Source organism: Xiphophorus hellerii, chromosome 12 (assembly GCF_003331165.1).
Source record: "Xiphophorus hellerii strain 12219 chromosome 12, Xiphophorus_hellerii-4.1, whole genome shotgun sequence".
Lineage (NCBI taxonomy): Eukaryota > Metazoa > Chordata > Actinopteri > Cyprinodontiformes > Poeciliidae > Xiphophorus > Xiphophorus hellerii.
In genome coordinates, this window is record NC_045683.1 from 22,092,258 (window position 1) to 22,115,460 (window position 23,203).

Below are 23,203 nucleotides of genomic sequence, written 5' to 3' on the forward strand. Positions count from 1 at the left end.
CCCTGATTACAATCACTTGTTTTGTTTGTACAGTGCTTGCTTGGTGGAGGTGAACACAGCGCAAAGATTGTGGCTTTGGAACAAACAAACCATTGGAACAAACAAACCATTTGGGATGTAGAAGATATTTGTGATGTTCAAGCATGTCCAAAGCATTTGTTTTGTTTACATATCCAGCATATAAATATCTGCAAAACTAAGTCCACAGTTACTGTAAAAGCAGATCAGTGTTTTTGTACCTCTCCACCAAAAGCTGCAGATGGGTCTTTGAGTTCTTGATTTTGTTCTGGGCCTCCACATTCAGCATGTCAGCTGTGTTTTCACCGTTGATTTCCAGGATGATATCACCAGCATGCAGGTCTGCTTTCTCTGCCTTGCTGCCTCCATTGACCTGTTAAGAAAAATAAGGTCCAGTTACTGCCGTACGTCCTAAACATAACCTCCAATTGAAGTCAGTGGGCAAGCCACACAATGAGTGATAAATAGGAAAAATGTGCAGAGGAAATGAAGTGCTCGTTAAATTCTTTACAGAGAAAAACATGCACATAGGACTGGCTGTGCTGTGCTGATTAACAGTGGAAGTATTTGTGACACTCTTGTGAAGAAATCCTTATTGTGACATTTCTTCATAACTTGACAGGCTCTGACCTCTGCTACAAGCGTCACCACACGTCAAACTCAGTACTGCACCACCACAAAGGGATTTTCAGATTAATGAGCCAAAACATCGCATCAGCTACTCCCCTTCTACAGTGCCAGGGAGGGGTTTTCAAACCATTTTTTTAACCTTTCGTCATTTTGTTAGGTACTAACAGGGCTGCCTCATCCATCACAAATTCATAATTCTAGCAATATCCCTGAATGCAATAGAATAGAATAGAAATATCCTTTATTGTCCCACAGTGAGGGAAATTCAATATGCACATCGCTACTGCATGGACTGCAGTAAAGCCCTAATTACAAATGCAAACAAAAACAATGATGCACAGGATTTTGTATACAATCCATCTTGAAGAGTTATGAGCAATTTAGCTTTGTTTAATTGATTATGTAAGATCCAAATAAATACATTGAAGTTTGTGGTTCCAATATGGGGTAGCAATACTTTTGTAAGGCACCATAAAATCCGCAAACATGCATAGGAAAAAAATATGGCAATAATGCTGTATCTTTAGACATAAGGATGATATTTGTCTGTGTTTTACTGACGAGTTAAAAAACAGGCAAAGGAGCAAAGAAAAGTCTAAACATGAGTAAAAAGCCAATCATAAAAATTGGAGCAATGAAAAGGAGTCCAAACAGAAGGCCATTCAGCATCCAGTTCGCCATTCAGCTTAGAGAAGTATGAGGCCAGAGGTGCAATGTCAGTAGGCAGACTTGGAGGCAAACAGGAGTTGCTGTGGTGACCTACAACAGTGCATGTCTTCTCTGATCAGAGCAAGCTTGATTTCACAAACACAAAGATCAGCTAGAGCTTCTTCTACGAAGTTTAGACTCCAAGACAAACAGAGGTAAGCCATCTTTCAGGTCAACAGAATAAAGAAGTCAGGCACGTCAACACTGAGCCGTTGCCAAAAGCTTAAACTTCTCCAAACATATCGCTACAAAATCAATCCTGTTAAAAAGCCTCAGTATTTCCCATGACAGTTTTTCAAAACAGTTTCTGACATCCCCATTATTTACAAATGCAGGCATTTTCTTTTGGCATTTGCCATTAAGTATAGGGCCAAATACTAAATGTGCTTTAAACTTCAGGCCATTGAGGCATAATATATCCTCAATGGTATCAGGAACTACTGAAGAAGGGTGTTGCAGAAAAAGGGAAAAAATAAACTGTTGTGAAGGACCAGGATGTGCAGCGAGCAGGTCAGGGTGCCTCAGTTATGCAGAAGTCAGTCTGAGCAAGGTTTCCGGATTTTGTTTATTTCACTCCACATGATTACTGCTTCTTCTTTTCATGTTGCACCTTTTGTATGAACTGGAACATATCTTGAGTAAAAAAACATGAAAATGGTTCATTTAAGGTGCAATGGATGCACCTGCTGATGCACAAGGGGTGAACAGAATCTGATCCCCAAACATTGCCCTGTTCAGACCAGACATCCTTCACCTCCCACCTCAACTTCCACTGCAACTGTAATCAGTGGCTTCCTTCCAATACCGTCCACATCCACTTTATTCTAACACATCCAGTATTAGAAAACTAGGAGTAGTCAAGGAAATGGGCATGACACAGCAACAGACATAAACAAAGACAAGAAGAGAGATGAAATGAGGAAGTTTGCTTTCTATGACATACCATTACAACGTGCATTTTGTGAGGAAACAGAGGATACAGCCTTTTACCTAAGATAAGTTTGAGTAAAATGAATAAGTACCTTTGATACAGTAATGGCCTTCTTGAAGTCCCTTCCTCCATATATTCTGAAGCCCCATGGAGAGGGGCCGATCAGGTTCAGTGTTAGTGCCATTGAATGATCAGATGAACACAGGCTCAAGTCCCACCCTGAAAAAAAAAACAAGGACACTGTAAACATGACATTAGATGCAAGTGATGTGCCAAACCGCAGCTTATGTGCAGCTCAACGCTTTCATCAGCCGTACATTTCTTTCAGCCAGACTTAGCATTAGATAAAATTGTGAAGACAGTCAACATTTCAGTGAGCTTCCTTTCATCTTCATGTTGACTGGTTTAAGTCCCCTTGACATGGATTGTGCAACCACATCAAATAGGAATGGGAAGAATCTCAAACCAAAGACATCTGACTAAAATTGCTCAAGAGCCTGCAGAGCCAAAGACTCATTAAATCCAACTGCTTCTTCTAGACAACGAAAATAAATAAACTAAATCCTCCAGACAGAGTGAACAAGAAGCGAAACATTTTATCAGGGCTCACTGCACCCATTTACACATAATGTGTGTTTATCCAATATACAGCAGTGTATAAGGATCTGGCATGTTTGACATATGGTAGCGCTTTAAGACATGAAACACTCGCATTACAGAAACAAAAGTAATTTGTTTAACAATTTCAATGGTCAGGATTTGCATGATCATTTACAGATTCTGTAATATTCTATTCGTCTGTGTTTCTAAATCTATTGCTTACAGTAATGTTAGAAATTCCAGCATTTAAAGGGAATACACCCTTTAAACCTAAAAATGTAGCATTCATTTCCCTTGGTATTCAAGTCTGCATAATTTATCCTCAAAGTTCTTTGACAAAGCTTGAAATAAAATACAATTTGGTTAAATTTAAACCACATAGGGTTTTTTTTTCTTAAATTAATACTGAATTCACATTGTGTCTAAAGATTTTCATGTGGCTAAATGAACTTGCTAACTATTAGCCACAGAGGCTGAAAAATAATGCAGAGATTTTCCCAAGCTAGTATTTGGTAAACGCAGGTGAAACCAAGACCCAAAGGTGTGCCAAGTACCAACTTCAGCCCAACATAGCACAGATACACAAACCTACAGTTTAATTATTCCCTTCGGTTTCAATTTATAAATATTGCACAAATCATTACAAAATTACCTTTATTTTTGTTAAAGGTCAGCACTATTGTGCTTTGTGAAGTGTCTAGAGATTTGGTTATGCATAATCTGATTCAATTTATAAAGCAGAAGTAACACTAAATAAAAACAGATGAAAAAAAGGTTTTTCAGATGCAGTTTTAAATACTGAAAACCGATTTTTTTAAAAAAAATGCATGTTGAAATGCTGATTGGTGAACTGGACCAAATCATTTTCGGCAGTCATGCTCCTTGTGAGCATCAGAAATCTTTCAACAGGTTGTACAAGACAATCTTAGCAAAATGTTAGGCTTGCTTGTTTCATGAAAATTCTTTTTTCCCCCCCATTTATTCCCATGTTCTCTGACAATATTATAAAGATGATGTCAGCAAGGTACAAAAGGGTAATTAGATAAGAAACTACAGCATTGATATCCTTTACAGGGAGTCTAAGAATGGCTAAAGGGTAAAGGACACATTCCTTACAAGCTGTTAGTTTATGCAAATCAAGCTTTATTAATTTATATAAAATTCAGATTTTTTTTGTCCGAAATGAGCTCAAACTGCTGCTCTTTGACCAAGCTATAACTTGTAATTAGCTTCAACTTACCCTGTTAATTGCTGTGTATTAAGTTTGCCTGTTATTGAACTGCCTACACAAACATATTTGTAGCAATACAATGTGATGATGGGATAAGTACTGCATGTACATACATACAGCTGTTGTGACTGGGATGGATAAAAAAAAAAGTAGTAAATGTGTAGGTGTTTTATTATATACACTCTACTGAATGCAAAAATAAAAATAAATCACCTGATATCTAATTTTTTATTCAAATAAATAAAAAACCTAAAGGAAACAATTCTATAAAATTACAGCAGGAACCTCTTAGTTTTAAAGGTTAATATAACCCAGTAATAATGGAAGAAATCATTAAAATAAAAAAATGATTAAATGAACAGGATGTAGGAATAAAAGTACAAGTGGTTTTTTCATATATATAGGTTATAATGTGTAGCTTTATCAGCTATCAACTAGCAGATAATATGGTTATAAAGTCATTCTCAAACTACTGTGCTTAAAGATATGTCAATTTTATACTACTGAAAGTAAATGACTTAAAAAGCAATCAAATTCCCGCCAATTATTTTATAATGGCAAAACAGATCGATTGGAGATCCGAGTCACTGATGGCGTTTCTTCCCTCTCCACATTATAAATCAACAGATGTCACATGCTTAAATAAACTTCAAAAATAATTAGTTTTATAACTGCAGAATAGTGACAATGAACTGGGAAATGTGACCAACAAGTCTCCCAATGCTTTTAGCATCCAGAGTTAATATGGAGACTAAAACTGATACAAGTCAACTTATAGCAGAAAGGAAACATAAAATATGAAGATTAGAAAAACATTGCAGGCTTGAGTAGATCTAGGACCGCAGTCACACTCCTCCTCTCCCGCCCCCCACGCCCATTTCATTGTCTGGACATTCCACAAGTGTTTAGGACAAACGGTGCATACCTAGCTTCTCATTAAAACTCTGGGCCAATTAACAGGGTTACTGGGCTCACCATCATTAGGGTCTCTTAATTACTGTGGCCTGCAAAAATAGGCACAGTAGTGCTAATGACAGGGAGCAACCGCCCCAAACTTTCCCAGCCTCTGGGGGAGTCTTTTAGCTGTAGGAGTGTCTGCAGCCGTTCCTATAAAGTGACCAGAACCACCCCAGCACCCTGCCAATTTTGTGAGTCCTTACTGCTGGCATCACACAAATAAAAAGAGGGTGACAGCTGTGGCTGGGCTCAGAGGCTGGAGAAGAGGCTAGAGAAAAATACAGCAGCAGTAAGAATCAGTAGTGAAGTTATGTATGATGTACAACTGGAGAGATTACAAAGTGAAAGCTGTTTGAGAAAGCTTTCCTTTCCCACAGTCGCTGTCTAGCAGTTGCCAGCACACAAAAAATGTTTTGCTCACTTCTTGTTGCCACAAAAAGTAGTAAATGACTCAGTCACATAATTAATGTAGAGCATTAATTAATTAGATCATTTTGTCTGGTTCTGCATCGGCTGTAAAGCAGGACACCATCCTGATGAGAAATCGCTTTAAGCTGTGGAAAACCCACATCTGACGACAGACAGTTTTATGACTTTACTGAGAATCTGCTTGCCAAGGAATTAATGTGTGACATTTGACACACAACGAGACATGGCATACTGAAACAAGTTTGGATCACATTCTTCAATATTGTATTACTAAAAAAAAAAACAAAACATGATTTTTAGCAAAGGGATAAGTTGGGACACCCTACACCCTAATAGTCTACTACAGTATGTTATTTCATACAAAGAATACCAATGAGTCCAAGTTCTAGGTTTTGACTAGGCCCCTGTTTTACATTTCAGAGTTTTAAGTGAGTCTATGGTAGATTTACCGGTACATTATGGATCATTGTCATGTTTCAGGATCCAGATTTGCTTCAGCTTTAACCTTTGTACAAATTACCTCACATTTCCCTCAAGCTCCCTCCCTCTGACACACCGCAGGATTCATGGTGGATTCAATGGTGATGAGCTGATCAAGTCCTGCTGCAGCAAAGCATCTAAAATCATGATACTACCACCTCCACGCATCATTGCCGAGGAGGTGGTCTCCACATGTGTACAATCTCACTTCAACAGAATCTGAAGTCAGATTCCTTGTTTGTTCACACAATCCTGGCCAATAAAGCCGATTCTCATTCTGTAGAAAATATAATTAAGTTTCAAGATAGGAACTGACATTTTTTACAAGTAAGATTAAAAAATTAATGCAGCTTTACTTTATCCGCCTTTTTTCAGTCTGTTCATTTTCACAGAGATTCTTCTTTGGGTAAAGTTCAAGCATGTCATGTTCATACGCAATATGTTAAAGACTCTTTGGCACTTTGCATGTCTAAGAGCTTATCCCTACAGGCACAAACAGAAATCCGATATGACAAGACAGCATTGCATTCAACTCAATACTCACCACTATGATTTTCAGAAAATCTTGACAGTTCAGCCAAAAAATAAAAACAAACAAAAAAACCACTTTTGTGTCCCACATTTAATAAAAATAATTTGTAAGAAATAAACAGCTTTTATTATGTGAAGCAATATGTACTTTGAAATGAAGAAAATTTAAATCTCCATAGACTGAAGCACATTGACAGTTTTCTGTAGATATCTTTTCCTTGTAACAAAAGGTGCATGCAACCATTACCACACAGACATATAATATCTAGCATGCAATCATCAACATTTAACCTCTGTACTTATGGGTTATTCAAGCTGAATAATTGATGCCTGTGCATACAAGTCTGAAACTGTGCATGTAGCTGACTGGAGTGAGGTAAAATGACTAGCCTTTGATGAATCAGTAACTTTGTTTAGCATGGCAACCATTCCTTATGTTTACAGGTAAATTTGTGTGGAAAGAATGAGCTTAAGCAGAGAATTATTGCAAAAAGTCAGATCGTTAATATAATAGTAAACATCACGGGAAACAATTAAAATCATTGCATTTAACAATGCCAACTTGCTAGATTAGCACCTAATTTTTAAACAGGAATGAAATTTGGAAAAATAAGTTGCTTCCAAATGAGCTTTACCTGGAACTTTCGTACTCTGATAAAATGTTAATTAAATCAATAAAACTCCTGGCCACCTGACCACCATTTCTTTTGCTTAACTAAAACTTTCCTCCCCTGTCCTTAAAGGAATGTGTTAGGATTTTAGAAGATAGGTTCTACCGAAAATGTTTTGGGAAATTAACAGCTTACCTGCAGTGAGGAACTCAATTTTCTTCCTTATTTAGTCTAAATCCACATTCATCGGTCCCTTTTGCCTGAGCGAACAGTGGTCCCATGGGAGGAGGAGACCATAGCAGACTTATAACAAATCCAGAATCAATTATGTTAGTGGTTTATGCAAGCATTATTTTTATGCCTTATAGTTTTTATGATTAAATTGGCAAGCTCATGATTATTTACATTTTCACCTTTTATGTCAGACAGTTTCCGACAGCAACATGTTTCTATGTTCAGTTCTCTGGATCACTGGTTGTGCAAAACCTCCCACATTCAGTTGATCCATAAGTAATCATCAACCTCTGAGTAAATAACGGCACAACTAATGTTCAAAGGTTTTCAAAATATCATTCACATAAATAAGACATTTTGGAGTTTGTTGTTGTAAGACAGTAGAAATCTGGTTTGATCCAACTAGCTGTTATCTTGACCTTCTACTTACTTTCACTCTGGGATTATGAAATTATTTAATTGACCAACTAATCTGGATTTATAAAAAACAAAATACCAAGAGAGTCATTCACAGCAGGTAGGACATTACTCAGTCACACAACATCAAGCTAAAGAGATTGTACATTATAGTAGATATATGAGAATTTTTTTATAAAAATAAAAATCTTATTTTTGTTAGCGGTAAAGTTTAGCGCCAATATCAAGCTCTGGATCAGATGCTAACATTAGCATCTTATAAAAGTTATTGTCACAATGCTTGTAAACGGGTATCTTGAATGACGAAAGTAACTAATATAAAAGGGGAAGCAAAGTTTCATAGCAATTTAAAGGAAGATATCAACTAGCCAATAGCTTCAGCCTCCAGGACCAATGAACTTGGACTTATACTAAATGAAGATACCCAAGATGTTATCGACTAACTATCGATAGTTGATGTTATCGACTACTTTTTGCTAAACCTCATTTTAAAATAATCTCAACCTATCCCTTTAAAGTTTGGGTTAAAATATACTTAACTGTCTTCCCAAAACTGAAATAGCATCAGATGAACAGAGGAGACAAATGTAACTTAGAGCTCTGTTGTGGAGTAACATGTAGATGAACCACTGTAGCTTCAGGGGAAATATTCCCAACATGAATCACAGACACTTGTTTAGGCTCTCTCTATGTTTGCCTTTCACAAAATGTGAAGCTTCCACAACCCACTTTAGCAATGACATCACATGCCGACTCTAACTTGGGTGTTGTGCACCGCACCGACAGCTCAACCAACTATACCTGAACTCACACCCTGTGAACAAAAAGGAGAGGAATGCAGCAGCATAGCCTCTCCCTGGGCAGAGAAGAGGGAAAAAAACTTCTCATATATTCACCAAATCACACCCATTTGGTCAGATATAGCTGCAGTCCCCAAGGAGATGAGAAAACATCAAACAACAACAAGGTTTGTGATGTCAAAAAGGGGTGTATGTTCATTATCCTTTGTGTCTAATGTCGCCATATTTAATTGCTTATGTGTCAGCACATTAATAATAAGCTGAAACATACCTGTAATTTTTGTGGGTTACTCCCTTTTCGAAGGAGAAAACTTCAAGGGTGGAGGCTCATCTTTAGCATTCTGGTCTACAAAAGCATTACATGAAGCACCACAACAGTGGACTGGAATGAAACTTTGAAGCAGTACTTGATAAAGACAAAAAGATGCTTTTTACTCAAAACTCCTTGTATCGCATTTGATACCACTGTTCTTGCTAAGGAAATCAGACAACAGCCTTGACTGTTTCATAATTGGAGCAGCTCACCACATCCTCAACACACACTGTTGCATTTTTAGTAAGAAGAACTTTGTTCATTTCACTGCACCCTCAAAATACACAGCTACAACGTTATGTTTCCAGATTCATTGTCAATGTTCGCTGAGCATCCGTTTTTCATTCTTGTGCTAAGTTTGACTCTGAAACTTTGCACAAAACTTGAAATGAAAGCAAGAGTCAAAACCCGTCTGCTGAAACTAAAACACAGACTTCCTGCTGACAAGAAACATGCAGACCTTTCTTTTGCGGCATATGTGTTACAGAACACAGCACAAGAAAATGCTCATCTAAAAACGTCTTCAAATATTTACTTCGCTTTAGGGGACCACAACTGAAAAACAAAAAGACATCTTTTCATCAACTTCTACTCGTTTTCTTGAAAAGCCTCTGTTTGTTTCTACCCAAAATTATAGTGCGACTGTCTTTGGTTTTGGATGACTTTAACCAGTTTTCATCTAGCAAGCGTAGCACCAAACTGTCAGTACAACCAACACAAAGAGCAAGAGGAGGGTAGGTAAAACATGGAGATGAAAGACTGCCAGACACAATGGAAAACATTCAAATTGCAATCACAGGAGTATTGAGAACAAGGCTGAATTACTGTGACTGTTCGGGGCTGTGCTCTGAAACCCCTCAAGTAGTTTTCCATCTGCTGAGCTCGCAGTCAGGTCCAGTTATTTCTAAAGACCTTCTGTGAAGTGCAGCAGCAGAGGAGCATGCCTATCCAGACTTTTTTTTTTTTAAAAAGGGAAGAAATGCAGCACTAAACGGCTGACTTTTCAAATATGAAGCATGAAAGCACATTATTACCGTTCAACAGGCAACTCTAAAGGTTAGGAGGGTAACAGAAACAGCTGCTGGACTGATGTAATGTGTCTGAGAGCTTCAGAGGCTTGCACCTGGTTCAGTGCCATCACAAATCAAACTGAATACCTAATGAAAGAAACCTTCGGAACAGAAACAGGGAAGGCATCAACACATGTCAGTTTCTTAAAATCTCACCACTGACGACCTTTCTTCTTTTTTTTCTCATTGATTTGCAAGTTCAAATGTGGACTTTTAAAGTTTTAAAACATCTGGCCACATCATATTTACATGACCTCCTCTACACCAACACACACCTTTGAGAGCACTTTGCTCAATCAGCTGTTTTCCTTTTGATGCAATGCTTAGTGCAACATCCATCCATCCATTTTCTGTTCACCCTTGTCCCTAATGGGGTCGGGAGGGTTGCTGGTGCCTATCTCCAGCTACGTTCCGGGCGAGAGGCGGGGTACACCCTGGACAGGTCGCCAGTCTGTCGCAGGGCTTAGTGCAACATGAAAGTGTCAATTTAATGTTCAAATTTACCTGCCCTTTGACCCGAGTATGCACAATACCTTAAGTAGCCATGAGTAGTCCAATGAAACTTGCTCATGGGTAGCCAGGCATTATGTCAGATTAAACACAATGGTAAATGGTCAGACAAGGCAGAGTTGGGAGCTACCATATGTCAGCACAAGATCAAGAGTATGGTGACAAAAGTAAGTGGAGAAGTGAACATTTTGGGTAAAGCCTCTTGAGTTCAAGGTCGTATGTTCAGGCTATTAGAGACATTTCAAGGACTATGAGACTTTTCAAGGTAAATGTTTTGCTTGTTAGAGGAAGACCCACTAAAAATTATAGACTTCAAAAGACTTTCCTCATATACCCATCAAAGAATTTGAATGGTCTTTATCAAATGATTTTATTTCAAAATACTGTTGATTGTTTATAGCTCATAAATGGTTTGAGTACTTAGTTTTATTTTTTTGTTTTAATTCTATTGTTTAACCAAACTGTATAGCTCTGTTGTCAACCTTCAATGTTTTAAATCAGATGTAGAAATAATTTTGTAAAATTGTAAATTTTTTTGTCATTTATTACTTCAGTACAAATTATCGTCTCACTTATTGTGAAGCCACAGTTGTGAATTGTAACTTTAACAAGCCCCGAAGGCTTCAAACCGGCTATAAATCTAGGTATCCTGCTTATCATTAAATTAAACCCACGCTACTTGTTATACAAAGCTGTATGCTGTATGGTGAACTCCCACAAGTGAGCTGTGTCAAACAAAATGTATAAAGATGGGAAATAGCGGAGCTACTTACCAAGTTAAATGCGGTGCAATTAAATCTGTCTTCTCCTCCACCTGTGAAATGGTATTTCTGAACTACAAAAAACCTTCTGCAGCCAGCAGTCTGCACGGTTAGTTGCTGCAGTCTGGCAGACACTGTCACCAAAACAGTTATTTAAAAAAAAGAGAATAAGGGCAGCTTTTAAAACACCGGAAAGCCGCTGCTGCTGCTGCTTCTCAGCCAGTCGTGTGGAAGGTTCAGAAGGCACGCGAGAATGCCAGCTGTGAGCGCGCGCACTGTGGTATAACCAGGATAAGCTCGCGATGCCATGTGCCGTTACCAAAATAAAAAAGGTTGACACAAGCTGAAAGCAAGGGGGCGTGTCTTACCGCAGAGCAGAGCAGGGAGCAGCAGATAATCGAGCTATTGATCCAAAACCAACTGAGCTTTGTGTCCATGCGCCTCCTACTGACAGCAAGTGGGACGTGCAACAGGAGACAGGTTAATTGAGGAGTTTGAGAAGCTCTATGAGAAAGCTGAGTTTAAAATGTGAAATGAAAAGACTTGAAATACCAAGACACGCCCATGTTGGTGATTTAAAGGTCATTGCAAATAAAAGCACGGATGACACCTTGATCAAAGGTGCCTTAATGTTGATTCATGGTTGGGTTGTGTGATCACTCCACAGCCAAACCTATTCAAACCTGTGACCTTAGATTGCACAATATTGTTGTAATGTTCCTATAATCTACATGGACCATGTTATGTAATCTTAGAGTGAATCACAGAGGAAACCAATAAAAATCCCACAGCTGAATGATTTTCATAAAACGACAGCATTATCTTGAAAAGTATTTAATCTACTAAGTTGTTTGTATGCTTTTCTAAGTAAATGTGTTGCTCCATGAACTTCTGATGCAGTTTTATTTTGATTTAAATCAAAATTTTATTGTCCAAGAATAAAGAATAAGAAATCAGCGTTGAACTTTCATTGATCTTCTGTCTATAACAAACGATCAAAAATATTACTGAAACATACAACAAAATGAATAACTGGACACCAGTCGCTTTTTATCACTGTGATATTTAATCAACTTTAATATAAATTGCGTACCATAGATATGCAATACACTGTTCTTTTTAAGCAAATATATATTATCCTTTCAGTTTTACAACTGTTGCAATCTGTACAATCATCTCAGGTGGCTAGTAAATGAAAATCATTTTTTACAGTGAAACTTTCACTTAAAGTTGAGTCTATTTTTAGATAAAGTCTTATTAACCTATCAAGTTACACTTGAACCAAAAACAGATCATTTTCTTGAATACTGCTTTCAAATAACAATGTAAAAACATCAAAGAAAAATATCACAAAAGCAGCTGTTGCAAACATAGCAGAGAGTGAGCTGGGAATGTTTCACGGACTTTTGAACAGACGCATGTCGTCCTCAGCTACTTTTGGCACATCACATACAGCATTAAATTTAGCACTTCAAAGGATAATTTAACCATCAGAGTATTCTTGATCCAACCTCTTTAACACAGCTGCAGCTGTAGCATACATGAAAATGTATTTGAAAGCAGAGAATATGATGGAGATATTTACTTTTCACTATCAGGCAGAAAACAACAGCCAAGCACTTTGCTGTAATCAAATAAACTATTGCATGAATTACACCACAGACTTGGTGTGATTTATTCACGGGCAGTAAACAGATGATGGTATGTCAAAGCCCTTACTGTCCTAAAGTCGATTGTGATGCTTCTTCAAAAACTGCTGCAGTTATTTCAGACATCTGAAAGAAAATCTGGGGGAAAATATGTGAAAGAAATATTAATAACTCAGGAAAACGCTACAAAACTCTCTATCTTTGTTTTTACATCCCAGTCGTGGTTTGTGTAGGCACTGTGGTGACAAAAGGCTGAGTGCAGCGGTGTGCTGTTTAAGGACCTCGGAGGGAATAGTGCTGTTCAGTGGGAAGGGATGCAGATTTTCTGCAGCTGCAAAAAGTTGTGGAATAAGGAAACTAAAATGTTCGTTTTGTGCATAAGAATCAGTCACATCAGTGTCGATCTAAAGTGTAAAAAAACGCTCCTGAAGTCACTGTGCAACACACGCTCGCATTCAGTATGTGCTCACACATGCAGGACAGTGAGGAGAGAAACCACACAGTGTCCCTCCCTTCTCTTCTGGAAAATAGAGTGCACATGCAAACTCCACAAAACATAAGCAATAAAAGGGACAAGGAAATGTTCATTAGCTACGCTCATCAGTCCCACTGAATATTGGCAAGCAGCGAGTGAGGAAGTCAGACTGGTGTCACGTAATTCCCAGGAAAAGTCCCAAAAGTATGAGTCCGTTCTGACGTACCTGCAGACAGTACAGTGCATACACAAGGTCACAACACAGAAACAAAGAAGGATTGTTGATACATTAGAAATTTATAACAAAGAAACATGTAATGTCTTGTTATGTCCAGAAGAGGGGGCTCTCACATAAAAGCGCTTCACTTTTGTTGTTTAATGTTCTGTCAATTGTGTCTTTTTAAAGTTGCTTCTTGCAAATTGACACTGGTAAAAAATGTGAAATGTAATTGAAAATATAGCAATGATTCTGCAGACAAGTGCTTACTGACTAGTAAATAATGTTGCCATAAGAATGCATGAACATGGACATCCCTGCTCTTCTGCGCTTCATAAAGATAACTCTCCATTGTCTGTAGGTATTGGTTCATCTGGATGAATATATATCTGAGTTCAATAAAAACTCTTGTAATATTTTTCAGAAAAAAATATTATCAAGAAAGAAATGTTAAATCAAGAAAAATAATTGCTCTCCTGTTTTTGGTCAGACTATTCACTAACTATGTTTCTATATCTTTAATCAGTTGGAGTATTTCTGATGAAGTTAATCCTGTCTACAATATATAAAATGGCTTTTCTGGTAATAAAATTTCTCTTTTTAGCATTTTCACATATGAATGAATGTACAAATCTTATATTGTGCTTCAAAAGGCTGTGTTCAGGGTAGAATAAACGAGTTGAGGTATGATTCATATTCTAGATTATAAACTAGAACTGATCAAATGCAGTCTGGAATCGTGAAACTGCCCTTGAATTCAGTGTTAAATTAGAATCTTTGATCAGATAGCAACTTCATCACCATTAGGCTGCACAGGAAGAAAATGGTCATATTTTAGTGCTTAATCCATTCAGCACTAATTGAACATGTCAACCAGGCAATAAAAACTATTACAGGTATAAGAGACTAAAAAATAATAACCCCTGGCTGCCCTGGGTAAAGAGCAAGATGACACATTTCAAGAACTGCTAATGATGAGGATCCACAGCGACATGTTATGTAACATGCAATCTCAGTGCTCTGGAAATGTTCTCTAGATTCCCGCAGCATTGAGTAAACTCATGATTTCATGACATAAAATGGACAGCAGCTTAGTCAGCAACTGTGACTTCTTTTTAAGCAAGGGGTAAAATAAGTACAATTTAAAGTGTAGTCTTTATCTTTAATTTAAGTGTATCTTTGTTGAAGATTAAACTATTTGGTGAACAATTTATAAACATATATGCAAGGAAAAGTTTTTGTAATCTTTATTCTGGAATTTAGCCTTTTAAAACAGAGCAAAAGAATCTAAGAGGCACTCTCAATGTAACAAATGTGTCACATTAAAGGACTCGGACACTAGATGGTGCAATTGAGATCTATTTCTTTTTCTCCAGAAAATTGATATTTGTGCTTCATTTGTTCTGACCTATGTACATTATATCCTACATAAATTCAAGGACAAATGTGCCTGGGTTCCCATGGGTTAGTTAGCTTGCAGTAAGATTTGCCTCATTTAAAGTGATGATAAAAACAGAAAGTCCATTACCTACAAACCAGCCGTCATCACATTTTTCCATCACTTGCACAATGTCCCCTTCTCTGAGCTCCAGCTCATCTGCATTCTGGGGTTTGTAGTTGTAAACAGCTTTATACCTACGGTTCAAAAGACAGACAAATTAATGCAAATGGTTTCACATAATCCATCTGTTCTGCAGCAAAGCTAAAAAATAGACGTACGGTTGACGTTGCCCCTCTATTGAACAAGGATTGCTCTGTGAGTTGACATGCGCATTCAAGGGAGTGTACGGGCTTGGTATTGCACCCTGGGGGGGGGGAAACAATTTTCACATCAGTTAAAGTGACATCATAAATATGGCTGTATCGACACAAACAAGGAAAACACAGGTGTGGGCATGCTGTGATGTTTGAGGGCGGTGGTGAGAGCAGACCTGTGAGGGACCAGTGTATCTGGGAGTGCTCACTGAAGGAGCTGCCACTCTGTGCACAGATGCTGAAGACTGAGTAGAAGGTGAAGCTGCTCTAAATGTGGAGTGTGCTGCGACCAGGTTGCTGTTCTGGTTGGTGGGAGAAGCCGCACTGGGGGTGCCATGGGGAAGTCGATGGTGTGACAGTGTCTGGTTGGGGGAGCGTGACTGTGAGCCCGGGCCGCCATACGGGACAGGTGAAGATGGTTTCAGAGGGGAGTGCTCAAGTTTGGGGCTGAGGGAAGGTGGTGTGAAAGGAATCAGTGGTGATCGCGGGGACGGGGAGTGGAGTGGACGCCCCGGACTCTGCGGTCCAGGAGACATGGGGCCCGCTGAGTAGTCATCCGTGGAGTATTTGGTGCGGGGCATCTTGTTGACCTGGACGTAACTGGCTGGGAAGATGCCGCTACGGTTCGTTCCAGAGATCCTGCCCTCCAACCACTTATCGTCAACTTGCCTGGTTATGCAGATCACTTCGCCCTGTCGGGGAAATGAAACAAAATTAGGAAATGTTGCTTCATATATAATGTTTTGGTCATTCTGAGATGCAGAAGTTAAAGTGTTGTTTTCTGCTTAATGAGCTCTCTGCTATAAACCCATCCAAAGAAACAAGGATAAGCTGCTTTTTTAAAATTGTTTTGTACTGAGATTTTATATTTAAGTAAGTAAAGTAAGATAAGTTTATTTAGTAAAATCTAAAAGTACATAGAAGAAAAAAATCTATTAAAATTAAGTGACATAATGCCAAAAAAGGTAAAATAATACAATAAAAATAAACAGGCAGTTAAAATATGAGTAAAAGTATTATTAATATTTTGAAGCATGTAGAGTTTCTCGTTATTGTGTTTTTTGGACTTATTTATTTATTTACTATGCAGTTTCTCTGAACAAAGTCTGAGATTTGATTGAATTTACATTGGCATTCTGTCCTTGGAGAACTGGCAACTGGGTTACACATTTTCCCTTGTGAGCAATCTGTCTCACTCTAGAATGGACTTAAAATTATTTGACAATTTGTTGATTAACTTTCCCAAATTTATTGGCAGCAATAATTGCTTCTACAAAAATAAAGCATTACTCTATCTTCCTAACTTGATCATGTATTTTACATATCTGATCAAATATATGTTCATATTTTAGATGGAATTTCCAGCAGAATGTTTGATCTGCTATCAAACACAGAATTTCATTTTTAAAAACTTATTTATTACATTTCCCATCAAATCTACCCAATATTTACTTCAATATTTTGACTGTAACCCCCACAGGCCTTTATGCTCAAATTTCATCTCAGTATTTTTCTCCTCTGTGAGTACAGTTTATCGTATAAGGCAGAAAGAACAACTTATTCTGTCATTAAGATAAGTTTTGATGGGATTTTTTAACAAGAATACTGAAATATCTTATGAGCATAAAAAAGGAGCTTGTCTGGGAGTCATTTCGCTCAAGTCCAAATTGCTTCTGGGTCTCTGCCAAGAAAAAGACTGGCCCAGTGCAATCACAAGTTGTTATGATACCCCCCACTTTGTCATGGATTAAACAAACACCTGACCTTATAATGAGTTTGAGCAGTGCTGATGGGTGGATCTTATTGCAAAGTCAGGTTAGCTGATTATTCGTTTTTTTGGGATACAAAGCTAACAAACTCTTCCAAAAGTCTTTAAAAAGTGTTTATATATATATAAATTCCAAATATTTGTTCAAATATTTGAACAGCAAAACTGTCAGTCTGCTTAGTCCTACTTTAAAGTCTTTTGTTTTGACGTCTTTTTTCTACAGTAATGAAAATTGTCAAGGTGAACCACTCACTTTGCGAAAGGAAAGCTCAACAGGAAGGTCAGCATTGAAGTTATATAGAGCTAGAGCTTCTCCATACTCCAACACCTGGAGAGTAGGAGACTTGATTGGTGTCGGTTTCTCTGTGGGAGGTAGAACCTGAAATAAAAGACAGAGTTAAATATAAAATTTACAATTACATTACTTTACAAAAGTATTCATATATCCCTTAAAGTTTTTTCATATTTTGTTAAACTTCAGAGTGCCTTATTCGTATTTTATGTGATGGATCAATACAACAAAATGTGTATTTGTAAAGTTGAGGGAATAATATGCAGAGTTTTATTTATTTTTGTGCTTTAAATATTGTGATCTGAAAGATTTGGCATGTATATGTGTTCAGCCCCTTTACGCTACATAAACTCCAAGGTAATAAATTGCCTTTTGGATGGGTGGAATCCAAAAAGTTTCCACCAATCCGCCAGTTGGTTTCCAGTAAGATTAAATTACTGGACCATAATTTAATTTTATGGTCCAGTCAAAGTCCAGACCTAAATCCAGATGAGAATTTGTGGCAAAGTTTGAAAAATAACACGCCTCCAGTCAGATTAAGCTTCCGCTATACTACCAGTGAGAAAGGCTAAACCTTTCAGCCTCAAGACGTGTAAAACTAGCGATGTGGTCCAAAGGACTTGCATTTACCTGTAGCAAAAGGCTGTTGACACAAGGAAACTTCCTTCACATCACATAAAATACATGTGCAACGCCCTTTGAATTTATCAGAGAAGTAAAAGACAGTAGGCAGAAATTCACCTCCACATAAGAAGTCGGGAAAATGCCAGCTCTCCCATGATGCTCCCCTTCAAACCAATTGGCATCTACCTGCCTGTGGATGTAAACAATGTCGCCTTTCTGCAGTGTGAGCTCCCTGAACACAGCACAACACAAGAAGAAGGTCGTTTTATGAAATGCAACACAAAAGGTTGAACAATTATTACAAATTGGTATTGTGAAAAAATATTTGACCGCAAATTTGACCCCTAAGTTTACATGTAAAATTTAAGAGATCACATTGAAAGGAGAAGTTTACTCTGATTTATCTAGGTACATATTTTACCTGGGTGACTGAGCCTGGAAATCAAACTTGACTCTTGCAGCTTTCATCTACAAATGCAAAAAGAAATTCGTTAAAAGATTTTCTTTTACCATCTTAGCATTTAAAATTTTGCACTGGCTTTGACAATTCAGGCTTTTTAGATCAATAGAGAATAATAAAAACACACCTTTTTCTCCTCTTTTTTTGATGAAGGCTCCATACTTTCATTTGCAGAGGAGAGACGTCCTACAGGGAAACACAAACAGGCATAATGATATCAGAGAATATGTGTGCTGGTTTGTTAGGCTTGCTTATTTTTAAATGCTCTGCTATCTAAAGGCCACTGCAGCCTTAACAAAGGCTAAAGTTCAAAAGGGTACTTGAACTTCCCAGGAAAAAAAAAAAAATCCTTGATAATGCTAATCTTTAATCAGGTCTTCTGAGTTTTCACTTCCTATTTTTGTGAGCTTCCTCCCCACCCATTAACAGCTGTTTCTAAAAGGAAAAAAAAAAAACAGCTAAGACTTCCCACAACCTCACTATCGTCTTCTCATGAAAGCAATGGCAAGAACAGAACATGAGCAACAAAGTAGAACCATGAGACCATCAGGATATATTAGATTACTTTAAGCTTTCATCAAATTTACTGGATGAATGGTCTGCTTTCTAAATATGTCAATAAAAGGCCAGTTATTCACAAGAGAGAGAAAGCCCGGCAACTTGTTAACAATGAATTATTGTTCTTGAAATCCACCTCTTTTCTCATGTATGTCTCTGAGGAAAAATAGGTTTAAATACATGTTTTTATTTTTATTTTTTTACCATGTGCAGGAACAGAAGTTGATGGTAAGAAACCAGAGCGCTGGATGGGTTGCTTAGATGCTAACAGATTGCTGGAAAAGAGAAGAAAGTCTGAGTCTTTATTGATAAATCTTAACAAACAGTAACAACAAAAAGCAGAAACATAATTATTCTCTATGAATGGGGCAGATAACATCAATGAGCTTTATTAGAGTTACGATATGAAAACCACAATAATTTTCTGCCACACCATTCCTTCCTACAAGAGTTCATAAAAACTCTTGTTGCCCTTTACACACATGTTGCTTCCCACTGATGGTCAGCTGGCTGAAAGAAGATTGCTACCCTTTTCTCTCAATTTCAAATAACAAAAATGTGTTTTTTTGAAAGTATTTCTAGTATCAACAAACACAAAGTCATGAGCTTGTAAACTGAAGGTTCACAGCACTGTGAACAAGAAATGTAGTGCATTATTTTTCCAAACTTGCAATGAACAATCGTTTGAAATAATCACGACTTATTAGTGGTTATTGACCTAAATAACCACTAACATAATTTCTACATAAACAAACAGCTCTAAGTCGATCTACCAAACCCTTTTATTAGACTGTTATTTAAACGTATAAATACCCATGTATTTAAATGTATTTATACATTTAAATACATATTTAAATGTATAAATCATAACAGGCAGTATGATTTTGCCTATTTCCTGTTTGTGTTTGTTTCTTCCTCCACAAAAAAAACAAGACAACTTCAGAATTGGTATCTGTTCTATGTTTCTGCTAAAGTGTTTGTGTCAAAAGCAGAATAACAATAAGTAAATGTTTAAGATCACAAAACTATCTTAGAACCAGTAGGAATAACTATTTTGTTTCATTTTAAATAAATACAATTAGATAATTATATACATTGGTCTTTTAATTCTTTATTATATAAGTGCTTTTATGGCATAATAAGAGTATTTTTACTAAAGGATTGTCATAGAAATTGCCAATAATGTAAATAAGTTTTGAAAATTCTGACACTGAGAACTGTCAAACATTGAGTCAGAATTATTTGGACTCAGCCAAATACTTTCCTGTGCATCTGTCTGCAGCTGGCTATAATACCCTGAATTAGGAAAAACAAAAAAAAACAAAAAACATACTAATAACACTTAAAGAGCCATAATCGGACCTGAAGTTGAAAAATTGCATAAAGACAATTACAAAGCTGGCCTTCTAACACTTGAAGAATATTCACAGGATTAAAGGACTAATGTCCCAACAAGATCTTGAGAAACTCATCCATGCATTTATCCTTATTAAATTGATTTCTGCAACAGCGTTTTCACAGGTCTGCCTAAAAAGTCAGTCAAGACAGCTGCAGCTGATCCAGAACGCCGCTGCTGGCATTCTGACTAAAACCAGGAAAATAGAGCACATCACCCCAGTTTTAAAAGCCTCCACACTGGCTCCTTGTAGCTCAGAGAATAGACTTCAAAATGCAGTTGTTAGTTTATAAATCACTGAATGGCTTAGCACCAAAATACATTAAAGATCTGTTGTTGTTGTCTCAACTTCCCAGACTACTCAGGTCTTCTGGTTCAAGTTTGCTTTGTGTCCCCAGAATGAAACATGGATAATCAACATTTAAATTTTATGCAGAAACAAACTTCCAGAAAACAGCTAAAATGCTGAAACTCAGAGTTTCTTTAAATCGTGGTTAAAGTCACATTTGTTTAGAGCTGCCTTAAGCTGACTGATAACTGGAACATTGTAAAGCATAGTCTGTTTTTTAACCTGTCATTGTTTGTCTTATTTTTGCCACTGCAATGCCATCATTTTTGCTTGTTCATTGTTGCTATTTTTCTTCTAAACACGTAACAAACTTTTAATTTCCTTGTTGCTGAAAATGTGCTATGCATATAAAATTGCCTTGCAGTTCTAATGATAGCCAGGATCAGAATAATGACTCAGTGTATTTCTGTGATAGGAATTGACTTATAACCACAAAAATGTCCACCTTGCTTGACTCTTTTTCTTTTTTTAACTCATTTGCATGGTTTGAGGCAGTGCATCTGTGTGTTGTGTTTGCAGCTGGACACCAAAAGCTGAGAAAAATCCAAAGCGCTGTTTGTTTTACATTTACACATCCAAAGAAAAATTCCCCGAGGACTGGAAGAGGTTCACAGTGCATGAGCTCAATTTAGCAAACAACAGCCAAGAATCATCCAGGAATGCATCGCACGCAACGCAGGAAATGTGGAATGCTGTCCTGTTCTGTCAAGGAACAGATACTGAAATTAAGCCTGGCTAACATGACAGCTTTACAACACTTACTTGGAAAGCATAAATATTTATCTAGCCGATGCCCAGCTAGTTGTTACGGTGTTTTTCTGTAGAGATGCAGTTCTGGGATTCCTGAAACAGCAGGAGGACTTCAGGAAGGCAATGACGTAATATTAAAGATTAGGAGGAGGGGAGTTACGTACAGAGGCAAACATTTATTTGGGGGATTTTCTATGAGATGTTCCTATCTTATGCCTAAATGATCTAATCCAAATAATGTCAAGGATAGGCAGGTTTATTTATGTAGTGCCTTTATTACACAATCCAAGCTGCTTTACAGAACATAAAAGTAAAGATAAGAATGGAAATTTGTAGTAGTTTAGGATTTAATTAAAATAATGCTTAATATATCAAACATATCAAAACATGTAGAACAGATTTAAGAGTCAAATTTAAATACAAAATGATCACACTTTAAAACGAGGAATTAGCTAATTGGTCAGATTCCTTGACCAGAAGCTGCAGTCCTTTAAAGGAATCAACAATACATCACATCACAGTTTTTTAGGGAGTTTGCTTCAGAGCTGAGAAGAGTAGACACTATGCTATGCTTAGTTCTGGTCCTGCAATCAGAGCCAGTGATTTAGAGAACATTAGCAGAATTTTAAAATCTGTTCTTTGACAGAGAGCCAGTGGAATGATTTAAGATATGATCCATGTTCCTGCTGTTGATGAGGACGCTACAGAGACCAGAAAAGACAATCTTGCAGTAATGTAAACTCCTGAAAATAAAGACATGCACCAGCTTTTCTGTGTCCTGCTTCAACAGAAGTCTCTTTATTTTATTCTGTGAAAGTCTTTCAAATGCTCATTTAAATGGTTGTAGAAATTAATAATAACACCAGCTCATGAAGTGACTCGAAGATATGAAGCTGTGTGTTGTCAGCATACATACTGTATGGCAAGAGATGCTAGAGTACTACACTATATATTCTGCACTAGGGAGTTTATTTAGGGGCTCAATAAAAGAGGTCAAACACTAACCCTTTAAGGAGTCACACAATTCATTTCTTCACCCAGATTTATAATTTCCACATGACACAAAGTGTTCCTTGTTTGCCAGATAAGATCCGAACCAGCTTAGCACAGTACCCAACAATCCCACTCATTCTTCTGGTCTGTTAAGATTAACTGTTTTAAATGCAGCACTTAGATTAAGTAACACCAAGGCAGAAGGTCTAGATCCATCACTTTCAAGATGTATGTCATTCAAAACTTTTGCCAATGCAGTCCTATGTGTAATCCAAAGCCTGACCAGAAAATAACAAAAATAATTTCACTTCTCAAACTACTCCTTATCAAGCTTATCAGTTTCTCAAGCTACCTTATTTCATAAAAATGTTGTTTACTTTTCCACTAAATGGTGAGAGGAATGCATTATTGTAACATTAACATGGACAAAACAGACAAAACATTTGTTACCCTTTATGTGCTTCAACCCCATAATGCAAAGCATTGTTGGTGGTTAATGTCTGTGCATCATTTACGATGCGAAGAAAATTTGTAATAAATCAGGTGATGCTTTTTGAATATGTGACTCTGACTTTAATGTGGTATTTTAAGGAGACTTTTAAAGTTGCACATTAGTCAAATCTAAGTTTGTTTACATATCTCATGAGAGAATGAAACTACAGCATATCACATCTATAGAACAGAAC

The 23,203-nt window shown here is 37.2% G+C and overlaps 2 protein-coding genes across 9 annotated transcripts in view; both read right to left on the minus strand.

Annotated features, from left to right (window-relative positions):
* The window catches only part of pdlim2 (PDZ and LIM domain 2 (mystique)), a 38,097-nt gene extending 26,552 nt beyond the window's left edge, over positions 1-11,545 (minus strand). The window contains exons 1-3 of one of the 2 annotated variants that reach the window (XM_032578749.1): positions 11,244-11,545; positions 2,379-2,518; positions 240-391 (exon numbers count right to left, since the gene is read on the minus strand). In XM_032578749.1, coding sequence (XP_032434640.1) covers positions 240-391; positions 2,379-2,471 — 245 coding nt within the window. In that variant the 5' untranslated portion in view covers positions 2,472-2,518; positions 11,244-11,545. The remainder of the gene's footprint in view (positions 1-239; positions 392-2,378; positions 2,519-11,243) is intronic. The other variant, XM_032578748.1, reaches the window with a different exon arrangement.
* Positions 11,546-12,274: 729 nt separating this feature from the next.
* Positions 12,275-23,203, minus strand: part of sorbs3 (sorbin and SH3 domain containing 3) — a 30,849-nt gene continuing 19,920 nt past the window's right edge. For 4 of the 7 annotated variants that reach the window (XM_032578622.1, XM_032578627.1, XM_032578623.1 and 1 more), the window contains 9 exons: positions 19,234-19,304; positions 18,599-18,660; positions 18,433-18,479; positions 18,129-18,243; positions 17,349-17,474; positions 15,504-16,019; positions 15,292-15,377; positions 15,101-15,207; positions 12,275-13,581 (listed from right to left, as the gene is read on the minus strand). In XM_032578622.1, coding sequence (XP_032434513.1) covers positions 13,520-13,581; positions 15,101-15,207; positions 15,292-15,377; positions 15,504-16,019; positions 17,349-17,474; positions 18,129-18,243; positions 18,433-18,479; positions 18,599-18,660; positions 19,234-19,304 — 1,192 coding nt within the window. In that variant the 3' untranslated portion in view covers positions 12,275-13,519. The remainder of the gene's footprint in view (positions 13,582-15,100; positions 15,208-15,291; positions 15,378-15,503; positions 16,020-17,348; positions 17,475-18,128; positions 18,244-18,432; positions 18,480-18,598; positions 18,661-19,233; positions 19,305-23,203) is intronic. The other 3 variants (XM_032578628.1, XM_032578626.1, XM_032578625.1) reach the window with 3 other exon arrangements.